Source organism: Saccopteryx leptura, chromosome 3 (genome assembly GCF_036850995.1).
Source record: "Saccopteryx leptura isolate mSacLep1 chromosome 3, mSacLep1_pri_phased_curated, whole genome shotgun sequence".
NCBI classification, from domain to species: domain Eukaryota; kingdom Metazoa; phylum Chordata; class Mammalia; order Chiroptera; family Emballonuridae; genus Saccopteryx; species Saccopteryx leptura.
In genome coordinates, this window is record NC_089505.1 from 240,370,882 (window position 1) to 240,384,304 (window position 13,423).

Here is a 13,423-nt window from a genome sequence, read left to right on the forward strand (position 1 = left end):
TGTTGATTTAAATTTACTTGTTCTTTATTTTAAATATTGTATTTGTTCCTGTTTTGTTTGTTTTTACTTTAAAATAAGATATGTGCAGTGTGCATAGGGATTTGTTCATAGTTTTTTTTTATAGTCCGGCCCTCCAATGGTCTGAGGGACAGTGAACTGGCCCCCTGTGTAAAAAGTTTGGGGACCCATGTCCTAAGATGTCACAGCTATTACTTTAACTTTATTAAGTTTTAAAATACATCAAAAAAGAGAAATTTAGAACTATCTATGAAAAAAAGAGCTGGTATCCAAAGTGGCACCAACAGTTCTAGCGTGTCTTATCTTGCATACCCGTAGGAGAGAGAAATTTCCATTTCCTCTTCCCTGGCAATGAGATATTTCCCCAAGGGGGAATTATGGGCAACATTCTCACGCTCAAGTTGAGCCTTCCTCTTCATGGCCTCCCGCTCTGGCCTCTGCCAGTCTGCGATGGGCGTTGACATGACTGGCCCACGAATATCAGGTTTCTTCCACGCAATTGGTTGTAGAGCAAAGTCTTCAAGTAGATACTGGTTCTGAGGCTTGAGTGGGGTCTGGGGCTTGGTCACAGCAGTGTGAACAGGGTCCCTCTGGAACGATGTACTAGATGATATTCTGTAGGGTGCAGGCCTAGAAGAGGCAGACTGAGGGACACTAGACCTGGTAGGGTTGGTCCGGCCTGGCTGGGCTAAGTCGGTCAAAGTTGGCCCAGCCGGTCTGGCAGCAGCTGCCAAAGATGCAGGAGTCGGCTGCGATGAACCAACTGCAGTGGGCTGAGCTGAGTTAGATCCAAGGCGGGCAGCATTGGTTAAATCTGGTTGGGCTGGGTAGGTAGAAATTGGCACAGCAGGTCTGGCGGGACCTGTCAAAGATACAGGATTCGGCCCGGAGGAATTGACTGCAGTAGACGGAGTGGAGATAGAACCAGGCCGGGCGGGGTCAGCCCCAGCGGGCCGATGTGATGCCAGACACTGTGGCCTGCGAGGAACAGGTCGAGCACGAGGCTTGTCCACAGTTGGAAACACCAAAGGTACCAACCTGACCTTGCCAGGAGGTGGCAGCTCATACTGAGGTGGTGATGAACTTTCTATTTCAGCACTGCCGACTGGCTTCTGTGGTTTGGCAGGTGTTTTCTCAGGACCTTTGGCCTCATGTGGGGTATCCGGGCATCGTTTAATAGTTGGGGCTGGCTGGTGGCCTTTGGGGTTGCTTGAGTTTCCCAAGGCCCTGGAGGAAGAGAGTTGCGTTTTCTTATCAAGCTTCTTCCCCAGAGCATGAAACACCTGCACAGACTCCAGCATGTGCATAGCTAGGGAGCTTCGAGGCTTTCTGAAGGTCTCTTGGATCATCTCAGGTTGATTTCTCCTCCGTGTCATCTTGGGAATGGTTGGCTTCTCTTGTGCCTTGACCTTTTTCCGTGCTTGATTGCAGTCTTCAGCTTTTTTCGAGTTCTTTTCCTTGGTTCTTTTTGCCTTTTCCTGCTCCTGGCCATTACGTTTGCTGTGCCTGCTGGATGCCCGTTTCTGGGGTTTCCTGTTGGAATCCTTGGCCGTGTTCGCAGGAGCCCCATCACTGGCTGCAGCCTTGCACATCCCCACTTCTCCCACGAGCACGCAGTCAGGTCTCTCAGGCTGGATTTTGGCCTTGGGAGCATCACTGTTAGGCTCAGAGGCTGTACGTTTGTTCCTCCTGGCTTGAACAGAGAGAGTCTGTGTGACACTTGACCTTCTCTGCAGTTCATTGAACTGGATGTCTCTGGTATCTACGGTTTTGCCCACTATGGGGAATTCAGATTGATCATCATCCAAGGAACTTAACAGCTGTGGAAGGTAAATATCCTCCACCAGTGCAGTGCTGTCTGCCAAACCATAATCAGGCCCAGTCCCATGTTCAACTGTCTGTTCGTCCACCAGACTCAAGCTATTGTTTTCCAGCCCAGTGCTTTCACAGCCCAGGTGCTCCTCTTGGCCAAGGGGATCAACGCAGGCCAGGAGCTGGTGCATATCTGGGATTTCTAAAGGGAGCAGTGGAGGATCTTGGTTTTCTGTTGGCTTGGATTTAATATCATCAGAATTCTTCTTCTTTTTTTGTTCTTGGCATGGAGCTGGAGGCATTGCCAGAAAATCACTAGGACTATAGACTGGAGTAACCTTTGAAATGTCCCCTGGCTTGGATGGTGGGTTATTCTCAGGTGTCTGTATATTTTTATTACTGCAGGACGTGGGCAGTTCTGGAGTTGGTGGTAGACAAAATGTTTGGCCTGGAGGTTGCAGTCCCAGGGAAGACTCCATCCCCAGGGATGTCTCCATCACTACGAAGGAATCAAGGAGAAGTCAGTCAGTGTTGGTAAGTGCGATGCTCCCTCTATCACCAGTGCAGCTCTTGTACCCTTCCAACAACGGGAAAGACATTTCTCCTAGTCCCTGTTAGGGATCAGAGAGTGCCCTACACTAAGAGATAGGAGGCAAGTGTTCTAGTTCTTCCTGGTCACCTTTAGATGTCCTTGTTCCTTGATTTTCTTTAAATTCACAGAGTTTTTGTAATTAAAAAGAAAGAAAAAGTAAAAGTTAAGGTGATATTTAAAATGTTTTGCAGGCCTAGCTTCCTCGTAGGGCACCCTTTTCATTCTCTCACTCTCCTGAGTGAACAAGAACACTTCACACCACAGAGTAGGAGAGGGAAGGGAGCTAATCCTAATGAAATCTATAAGCAAGGACAGACTGTTAGCATGCTTGCTATGGACAAGATCTTGCAACACAAAGAGTGGACTCCTGGCATAAAAGTAAGAAAACTTTTGCCCTGGCCCGAGAGCTCATTTGGTTAGAGCATCGTCTCAACCTGCTAAGGTTACCGGTTCGATTTCCAGCCAGGGCACCTACAGAAACAGATTGTTGTTTCTGTTGCTCTCTCTCTCCCTCTTTTCTTTCCTTTCTCCTTAAAATCAATACAATAAAATTTTTAAAAAAGAAAAGAAAAATTTAAGCTGCTACTATCAAAATAAGACATCTGAAGTGCCTTCCAATGGGACAAAAGCAATAAATCAGGGAAGGAAGTTCATTACAGTGTACAGTATAGGGGTCTAATCCAGGAGGGCCGTGAAAAGTGTGCCATCTCTTGGTATGCTCTTGGGGTTCTCATACATAGAGCATACGGGGCTGTTACAGTGTTCCCCTTTCCCACCTCTATCAGCTGTCCTCAGCTAACAAAGCCTCTTAGGTTTGAGAGCACTGACTGACGGTAATAGTTATTAAAGGCACAGGACAGAAATTCTACCTATATGTGTACTCACAAGTTGCCAGCTCAGAATGATCCTGGTTTTGAAAGCTGACTTCTTCCATCTTGTTGGTTGTACTCACCTTGCAAACTTGTGTCTATGATTGGTTGAGCAGACGCAGAGTAGCAGATTGCAGAGGTAGAGGCTGATGGTATCACATTTATGGGCTGAGCCTCCTTTAGTACCATGAGCACATGTGGTTGAGGGGCAGAGGCCCTGCTCTGTGTGTAAAACACGGAGCCATGGGATTCTAGGTAGGTGCCCGGTTCTCCAGAGAGCAGGGACCCCACTGTGCCTTGATTATAGTAATACACGTGACTTCCTTCCTGGTAGGGGACTGACAGGCTGTGTCCCTGATTTGGTATCTGAGGCGGTGCCCCCTGGATGAAGCTGGGATAAAATGGTGGATACAGGGGAACCATGTTATTGGCATCTGGAGTTTTAAGACACTGGGATGCCATGGCCGTGGAAGACACAGCTGTGGCCTGCTCAGTGACAGAAACAGTGAAGTCTCTGAGTGATGATGACTTCATCTCAGTGCCTCCTGGGAGAGCCCACTCAAAAGGACCAGCATAGGAAGCAGCTGAAGTGGAGACCTGCCTCTGGCCAGCAACTCCAGACAGCATAGTTGCACTAGAATGCTGGTAAAGGTGGGCACTTCCCATGAGTGGCTGGAAAGAGGGGCCGGAGGCTGATGGCAGTAGCCATGCTGAACTGCCGGCTGGAGCAGAGACCCCAGAGAAATTGGAGACACTTCCTGTTAGGGAGGCTGCATTGCTCACTACAGGAAGAGAGATCTGCAGAGAATTGGAGGTTCCAAGTAAAGGTGGATTTTGGAAAGTCTCTGTAGGGAAGAAGAGCGTGATGGAAAAAAAATCAGTGGGATTGATAAATTCTCACTATGTTTGAAGTATGGCATTACCTTAAGATTGTTGCTATCACAAAGCCTCCAATGGCAGTCCTCACTGAGATATCAAAAATGAAACAGTTTGTGATGGGAGTGAGTGCCAGAGCTGTTTGCTGCTCTTCTGTATTCACTTCTGTCTCCCAACGTGGGCAGAAATGTGCAGAAGACCCAAGTGGTGTGGTTCCTACACTGTTCTCTAGGGTAGATGCAGTCACTTGCTGCCCTATCTCTCGCTCTATTGAGCCTGCACTAGGGATTCATGTGTCTGCTCTTTCCTAGAGGCGAAGCATTGAGAACCAGGAGTCTTTGGAGAGCGTCTGTTCTCACAGTCTCATATGTGAGTGAGGAAACGGAGTCTCAGAGATATCATATGGGCTTCCTCATGCTCTGAATTATGTTAGTATTATCAGCAGGTTACATAACAGAAGGATCCCAACTTCCTTTTCAAGACTCTGCTCTGAGCACTATACTGCGAAAAGCATGGGACAATAGAACTTAGAATACAGGTGCTTTTCTTGTGCCTAGAAAACAGTGTAGGTAGTGCCCTTGTAATCTTCAGTGTCTCATTTTGCCTGCAGAGACCACATGCCACTCACTAAAATTCAGGTGTAGCTTAGTCCAGTTGGTCGTGGGTCATTCTTACTCTTTTCAGACCTGGTTTCTGATCCTACCTCATAATGTCTATCTGAGATTTAGTTTCTCAAGAAGTGCTTTTGAAAGAAAAATGTTATTTAAACTAGTTAGCTTTTGGTACTTATCTGTGAAGTAGTTATAAAAGTAGCTACATAAGGATTCATATCAATAGTGATGTATTACATACGATTTATATGGGTAAAATTATAAGTTCTGGAAACACAAAGAGAAAAGTCATGAAAAACGTATCACAGAACTAAACAGAAACGTAAAAGTATGAATGAAAACTCAAGCATAAAGCAAGCATCTAATCATAATACATTTACAATAAGTGAAATTGTATTATACTTGCAATATTACATAAGTGGACTTACCTCTCCTATTTTAGTAACTACTATTAACCAAAAAGCTGCCCACAGTGGCAGGTGATTTTGAAAGAATTCCTAGCTAGTACGTACAGACAGAAAAAGATAAATATCGGTTAAAAACTGAATAACGAGCAGCAAAATGTAATAAATGTAGGTGTGTAGGTAGTTCCAGTGCGTATAGACAAATATTTTCTTAAAAAACTGGTATAGTTACAAACAACGACTCTTGTAGGGGGTGAATATCCTAAATATATAATGAAGTCACAAAGCTCTGAAACAAACAAGCACACAATGCAATTAAAAAAAGGGGAGAGGACCTGAATGAACAGCTCTTCCAAGCGGCCATACAGTTGGTCAGTAGATATATGAAACGATACTCACCTTCACCAGCTATTTGAGAAGTGCAAATCCAAACTACAATGAGATACCACCTGTTGGATTGGCCATTATTAACAAGACAGGTAATAGCAAATGTTAGAGAAATTGTAGAAGGAAAGGAACCCTTATTCACTGCTGGTGGGAACACAAATTAGTACAACCGTTATGGAAGAAAGTATGGTGGTTCCTCAAATATTAGGCATAGAATTACCATATGACTCAGCAATCCCTGTCTTGGGTATCTGTCCCCCAAACTAAAAAAACATTGTTTTGTAAAGACATACACACCCCCTCCACCCCGATGTTCATCACAGCATTATTCACAGTGGCCAAGACATGGAAACAGCCAAAGTGTCCCTTGATAGAGATCCGCATAAAGATGATGTGCTACATATATACAATGGAATACTACTGAGCCATAAGAAATGATGACATAGTGACATTTATGACAATATGGATGGACCTTGAGAACATTATACTGAGTGAAATAAGTACATCAGAAGAAGCTGAGAACTGTATGATTTCACACAAAGGTGGGATATAAAACTGGGACTCATGAACATACATAGATCAAAGTGAAGTGGTTACTAGGGGAGGGAACATGGGTGAGGGGAACGAGGAGGGTGGTGGAGGAAGGGTGTAAAGAGGGACAAATATAAGGTGATGGAAAATGATTTGATTTGGGTGATGGGTATACAACATAATCAACAGTTCAAATGCTATAGAAATGTTTACCTGCAGCCTATTTACTCTTATTGATCAATGTTACTGTGTTGAAGTTAATTTTCTAAATAAAATTTAAACATGGAAAAAAAAATGAAAGAAACATTGGTATAAAGCAAGAAGCAAATGAAGTGTAAAGGAATTCCATGAAGGTGCTCATTCATATATTTCTTTATATTATTGAGCAAAGAACAGATCTTAAGTCTATTAGAAATCTATATATTATAGATATCTTGCCCTGGGTGGCTGGCTCAGTGGCTGGAGTGTCAGTCCAGCATATGGATGTCCTGGGTTAGATTCCCAGTCAGGGCACATGGGACAAGTGGCCATCTGCTTTTCTTCCTCCTCCCTCAGCCCCTTCTCTCTCTCTTCCCCTCCCACAGCCAGTGGCTCCGTTGATTCCAGCGTTGGCCTGGGAACTGAGGATGGCTCGTTTGTTAGAGCATCAGCCGCAAGCGCTAAAACGATCTCGAATGATTCGAGCATTAGCCCCAGATGGGGCTAATGTTTATTTTATTGATTTGAGAGGGAAAGGAAGGAGAAAAACAGTGAGAGATAAGATCTGATCCTGTGTGTGCCCACACCAAGGATCACACAAGCAACCTCTGAGCTTCGAAACTATGCTTTAATCAGGTGAGCATGGGCATGGAGGTTTTTATGGTTTTCTTAAAACATAAATTATCATTATCTTTAAGATCCAGGAAAGTGTCATACCCAAAACCTTAGAAAACATTACCACCGGAATCCAAATTAAAAAATAAATGTGGGGATCCACAGGGGACACCATAAATTTGGTTTAGATAAATGTGAAATGAGAGGTGTGGGAATTGACCGTTTCTTTTTCTTCTTAGGTAGCTAAGATCTGAAGATATGGTGGTGGATTGTCAGTCTGTTGTGTGTGTGTGGAAGAAAATACCTGTGACGATGAACAGCAGCTTTGATTTAAAACATACTTATCACACACAGGAATCAGTCTTTCTGATTCAAGTTAGGACACGCACTGTTAAAAAAATCTTAATCTTATTTTTAACCATCAGAGCATAGACATCATTTAAAAATCAGAACGATGTGCAACACTGAAATTCTGTTTCATCCAGCCCCTAGATAGCCAGCTTTGTGAGTTTCCTGTTCATTGGAGACATCATTTCTAAAACATACTTTTAAATGTTTATGCTTCAAAGTGCCAAGTGCCAGTTTTCAGAAAGACAATAGACAAACACAAACAACTGTCTAAGTTTTTTGGTTCAGCTGCTTTGCCTAGTGATACCCTATTCTGGCCTTCCTTTCTTGTCTAGTTTATTCATGTAAGCATTTGTTAAAATCAACTTAGTTGTGCCATCCAAAGAGCAGATTAGATCCTACACTCTTCTTCTGCTACAACTGAAAATCTTTGGTTCCCCTCAACATTCCGTTCCAACCACCTTTTTGTCTCCTGAGAGCTCCTCCAAGCTCTCTTCTTCATCCGTTCAGCTTCCCCTCCTTCATTCTGCTGCTTCCCTCCCTCCTGGTGCCCGTTGCCCTGTGCTGATGAACACAGTCCTCAAGCTTCTTACATTTAAATACTTGCCTCTATATAGCCCATTACTCTCCATCTTCTCTCCCTGTTTTCTCTTTTCACCTAGTTTGGATAGAAAACTTCAAAATTAGGTGAATATTATAGTTTGAACAGCACTACACTGAAAATACTGACGTTGAAACATTAATCATGGGAGATGATTACACATGAGACATCTGGGATCTATAGTGCTAGTTCTCTCCACCATGTCAGTTTTCTCTCTGCTTCTCTTAAAACATGTCAAGAAGTGTTGATTTCATTTTCTACATAGGTGCTCTTTTAAGACGCTCTGTTAGAAAAGTTAGGGATTAGCGAGAACAGCCTATCTTACACAGTGATTAATAGATGAGGGAAAAACAACTTTTGTGAGAGTCACTGACTTGTCCATGGTCACATAGCCAGTAAATGTCAAAATCAAAACTGAAATCAGTTTTTCCAATTTCTAGATTACTACTTTCCCCTATATTATCTAGTTTACACTACTCTTAAATATAGGGACAAAAATTATCTAATCATATCTTTATCAAGTTTTATTTGTTACCTGACATAATAAAGAAGAGGATATATCAGCAATAGATTCAACGGATGAGGAGACAATACTTGACGTCTGACTGGCTAGAGCCAAAGAGTGCATGTGTCCAGTACGAAGGTCACTGGTCACTGTTTACTGGCCACTGGTCAGTTGCGATGATCTAACTGTATTTACAAATCCATGGAAACTCCAAGGTTCTGTCAGATGGTGATAGGTTTGGTGGAGAATGATGTCACAAAGCAGGCAGTTAAAAGGGCTGAGAGAGCCAATTGATTGGTCGGATTGCCAACAAGATAACAGGATTGGATGGAGGGTACGATAGGGGAACTGAGCCTACACCTTTATCGCTGAGCCCTGGGCACTGACGTGATCGTCAGCAAGACACGTGTGATCATCTCATGTTCCCAGGGCTCTTTTGTTAGGGAAATAGTCTCACTATTTCTTTCTTTTCTTTGTTCCCTCACTATTTCTTAATGACATTCATTAACAAAATTAACTAGTAGTTACTTATATTCTCTATGATATAGCATCTATCATACATATCTTTCATTACATATAGTACATTGTTAGTTTCTGTAGAAAGAAAGAAATGGGACAGGTAGGTTGCAGAGTTATATTTGTCCTGAAATTACATCAGTCCAGCTTGAGTGATTTGACAGCAACCTTTGAGGAGCAAAGGAAGGGGATTCAGGAGTTCTTTCTGTGAAGTAGTTAAAAAGCAAGTGAAGTTTGTCGAGTGCATTTTCGGGAGAATGATGTGGTCCAAGGCTGTTTCAGTTTGTTCTCGAGTGCTTCCTTTCTTGGGCTGGGCTGGGTAGGTTGGACTTGCTTTCCATTTTCTTCTTCATTTCGGCATTGTTTCTTAGAGCAGCTTTGATCGTGCATTCTTACACTCATGGATGTTGCTTCCTGTCAGCTTCCAGCAGCAGGAGTCTTCTTTTCAGTGTCCAGTGCTTTCCCGAATGGATTCTGCCCATGAGGAGCAAACACCGAAGAGCTAGGAGTCAGCTGATGACAAACCTTCCTTCCTGCAGCCTTTGGTTACAGTTCCTCTGCCATGATTTGCTACCTGTCATTCCTTGGGCCATGTAGGCATCCTGCCATCCTGCTCTTTCACACATGCGAGGCATTCGTGAGATTTTTCTTTTCTCCTCTTCACCTAAACTCTATGCTCTGTGGCAGTTACTGTAGTCTCCTGCCCCCTGGCAAACAGCCAGTGCAGAACTTTGGGCTCCTAAGGTTCCCTGTTTGCCATGTTGTTGCCTGGCCGCAGAAAGGAGAGGGGAAGTCAGAGAAAGACAGTGACAATCATGAGGAATAGGGAACGGGGAACATGAACGTGGACAGGAAAAAAGGTATTGATGTGGAATTTTTGCTCTCTGTGAGAAACAAGTTGACACCATTTGGTTTCACTTTGTATTAACATATCAGAGGTTGTTTCCAAGCCTTTTATGCTTGGGGAGTGGTGAACAACAAATTATTTCGGAACCAAGAAGGCGGAAATAACCCTAAGCGTAAGCAAATTAAAGTGAAATCATTGGCATTTAATCGTTCAACAGTTAGGGTAGATCACTGTTTCAGGGACCCGCAGAAAGTTCTGGCAGACTGGTCTATGGAATAGAGGTTGGAAAACACTATATACTGCAGCAACTGCCATGAATTTGTTCACTAGCGAGAATTACCTTAAATAAGATTTTCACTTTGTTTCATGTCATATCACCTCATTTACATGATTCATTGCTATGTTTTTAGAATATGGATTATTTTTATGCTCTTTGTCGGAGCTCTGAGTTTCTCCTTATCTTTTCTTCCCAGTCTTATTTTTGAATGTCCCGCCCTTGTAAGACACATTGTGTGTAGTTTTCTTGATGACTTTATTTAGAAGCATCCTGAACTAACTTGACCCGAGAGTTCTTGTGGAGAAACTTTAAAATGGTCTGTGAAGCAGTCATGTGGTGAGTTACACTGTGCACCCGAGCAGGGGAACAGATGTGTGCAGCCAGCCCCCGTGGCCTGCGTTGGCTCTGTTCTTCTTCCCTTGCTTAGTGCTTTCCTCACGTACCACTCTTGTCACTCTGAGTGAGAGCTGAGGTGCTAATGACTTGCACAGGGTGGTACAAAAGTAGGTATCCAGTTGTTCGTATGGAAAATAATACAACAATTAATGAATAGAAGTGTAAGAATAAAATCTGTTTTGTGTACTTACAACTGAAACCCTGTACTTGCCCCTTCCGCACACCTGATCTTATATGGAGTAGCTGGTTTGGAGAGCAAATCTACAGATCTAGTCCTTATTCTTAATGGTGAGCTGTTAGGAGGACCTAGGTCAGACTTTTGTGGGGCTTTTTTAGTGACAATGAGTGGGGAGTGTGTGATGCCAGATGCCAGGAGCCCACGGGAAAATAGCTCATAGATTGGATCTCCAAAATGACACATGTCATTTATAGGCCTACTTTTCCTATTTGAGACATGTGTGTTTTCATAGATGCTGTATGCTATTTACCTAAGGAGAAATTTTGAGTGGTGTTGCGGTGCAGAGAGACAGCTGAAACTTACACTGATTTTTCAAGGATTTCCCCCTCAGACTGCCGACTTCCATGATACAATATGTGCTCAATATCTGCGGAGCAGACCAATGCGTCCTTTTTCTGAGTTCCCTCAGAAAAGAAGGGAATCTATACGTACTGCAGGGTTGGTGGTGGAAGATGGGAGGAGCTGTGGTAACACAAGTCTGGTGGCGATAAAATAGTTACATGTTAAGGTATTGGTTCCAACATTCGGTTCTATCTTGACAAACCTCATTAGGCCTTTCCTGGTCCCCAGCATGTATATGTTCTCTCCATAGTTCCAGCCAGTTACCTTCAGCTTCTGGCTCACCATCATCTTAACTTCTGCGGATATCGTCAGTGTAGGAGAAGGAACCTAAAGAAATTTAGTCCAACACTCAGAAACAGCATCAAGCTCCACCCTGACCTTAAGCCTTCTTCTTTTTTTCTTTTTTATAAACAAATTTTTATTTTTATGGGGTGACATCAATAAATCAGGGTACATATGTTCAAAGAAAACATTTCCAGGTTATCTTGTCATTTAGTTTTGTTGCATACTCATCACCCAAATAGAGATCGTCCTCCGTAACCCTCTATCCAGTTTTCTTTGTACTCCTCCCCCTCCCCCTCCCCCTCCCCCTCTCCCTCTACCTCCTCCCCCCCCCCATAACCACCACACTCCTGTCCTTGTCTCTTAGTCTCGCTTTTATGTCCAACCAATGTATGGCATCCTGCAGTTCTTGCTTTTTTTCTGATTCGCTTATTTCACTCCGCATAATGTTATCAAGATTCCACCATTCTGTTGTAAGTGATCTGATGTCATCATTTCTTCTAGCTGAATAGTATACCATGGTGTATATGTGCCCCATCTTCCTTATCCAGTCTTCTATTTTTTTTTACAGTGATTAAAAACCTTTAAGCAAACTCTTGGCCAATACAGCAAGAATCCATAAAAGAGTAGTGTCCTTAACATGTTCACCAAGTCCAAGTTGGCCCCATCACCATGCCAAATCCCTGAAAAATGCAACCCAACCACAGTTCAGTCTGTTAGGAGCTGTCACAGGAAGCAGGAGTCCAGGAAAAATCCACATCCAGGAAAAGTCCGCATGGTACTGGAATTGTTGTCACCATTCTATACTTTGCACTCGTGTCCAAGTCCCAATGACCGCTGCTTCTAGCTGGTAATGATTCAGGTAGACTGGAAAAGCCATTTGCAGCATGCGTGGATATGGAGCTTCTGTTCTCCTCTGCCTGGATAGATGAGACCAGGTTATTTTTCCCTGGAGCTCTGCGACTGTGGCATGGTAAAGAGAACCTTGAGATACACTAAGCTGGGTGGCAAAGGTAGATTCATAATAGAAGTTGGAAAAAGGGGGAAAGAGAGCTCTAAATTAGGAGTAGGTCCCAGCCTGAAATATGAGTGGGGCATTGAGGTAGGAGGGATAAAGGAAACACTATATATTAAGCAAAGCAGCAGAAAATAGGACTATCAACACCCACAACAGAGACCTTAAGCCTTCTTTTAATGGAATATTGTCTTGTCTCATAGACCAACTACCTGCATTTTTTACCCAATGGGATAATAACTAGGACCTGTCTTGATGAAGCATACCCAGTTCATCTACCTCTGGACTCTTCATTACTCTCACTTTTGATTTAATTAAAGACTGGAATTTCTCAAAGCCCCTCTATATTGTAGCTGGGTGATACCAGATGCTAGTAGATTTTAGAGTATCAAGTACTTTGTTGTTTGGAGCTCCAAATATCGCTGACTCCTGTATTTTCCACCCAGTGTACTACATACCTATTATGGCATTTTGTTACTTCGTTCTAGATCTACTCCCATCAAAAGTTCTGTTCTTTGCTAGTCTTCTTTTCTGGAAACCCTGTTGTCTATAAAGATAAGCCCTCCTGTCCTGGCAGGTTCGCTCAGTGGATATAGCATTGGCCTGACTTGTGAATGTCTCAGGTTTGATTCCTGGTCAGGGAACGCAAGAGAAGTGCCCATCCGCTCCTCTACTCCTCTCCTTTTCCCTTCTCTGTCTCTGTCTCTCTTCCTTTCCTACAGCCATGGCTCAATTGGTTTGAGTCTATTGGCCCAGGTACTGAGGATGGCTCTGTGGAGCCTCTACCTTAGGCACTAAAAATAGCTTGGTTGTGAGTATAGTCCCAGGTGGGCAGAGCATCAGCCCCAGATGGGGTTGCTGGGTGGATCCCAGTTGGGGCGCATATGAGAGTCTGTCTCTCTCTCTGCCCTCCTGTCACTTAGAAAAGAAGAAAGTAAAGAACATCAGCCTCCCTTTTCTCCCTTTGGTCAGCCTGAGATTAAGTTCGCTCAAGAAATGGAGGATACTTGACTGAGTCTTTCGTTATTTATACGCCACTGTCACTTTCAACACGGTACTAGTTGAAACTCCCCTCCTGATACTTTTACCACTGTATTGGTCACTAATATATCTGTGTGTCTCCCAGAGTCAACTGTGAGTTTC

The 13,423-nt window shown here is 43.5% G+C and overlaps 1 protein-coding gene across 1 annotated transcript; it reads right to left on the reverse strand.

Moving 5' to 3' along the window:
* Nucleotides 1-317: 317 nt before the first annotated feature.
* On the reverse strand, nucleotides 318-8,490 carry LOC136398451 (uncharacterized protein C2orf78-like). The gene is made up of 3 exons (XM_066372704.1): nucleotides 8,398-8,490; nucleotides 3,375-4,134; nucleotides 318-2,329 (listed from the first exon to the last, which is right to left on the reverse strand). The coding sequence occupies exons 1-3, from the start codon at nucleotides 8,488-8,490 to the stop codon at nucleotides 318-320; spliced, it is 2,865 nt and encodes a 954-aa protein (XP_066228801.1).
* Between the last annotated feature and the right edge of the window lie 4,933 nt (nucleotides 8,491-13,423).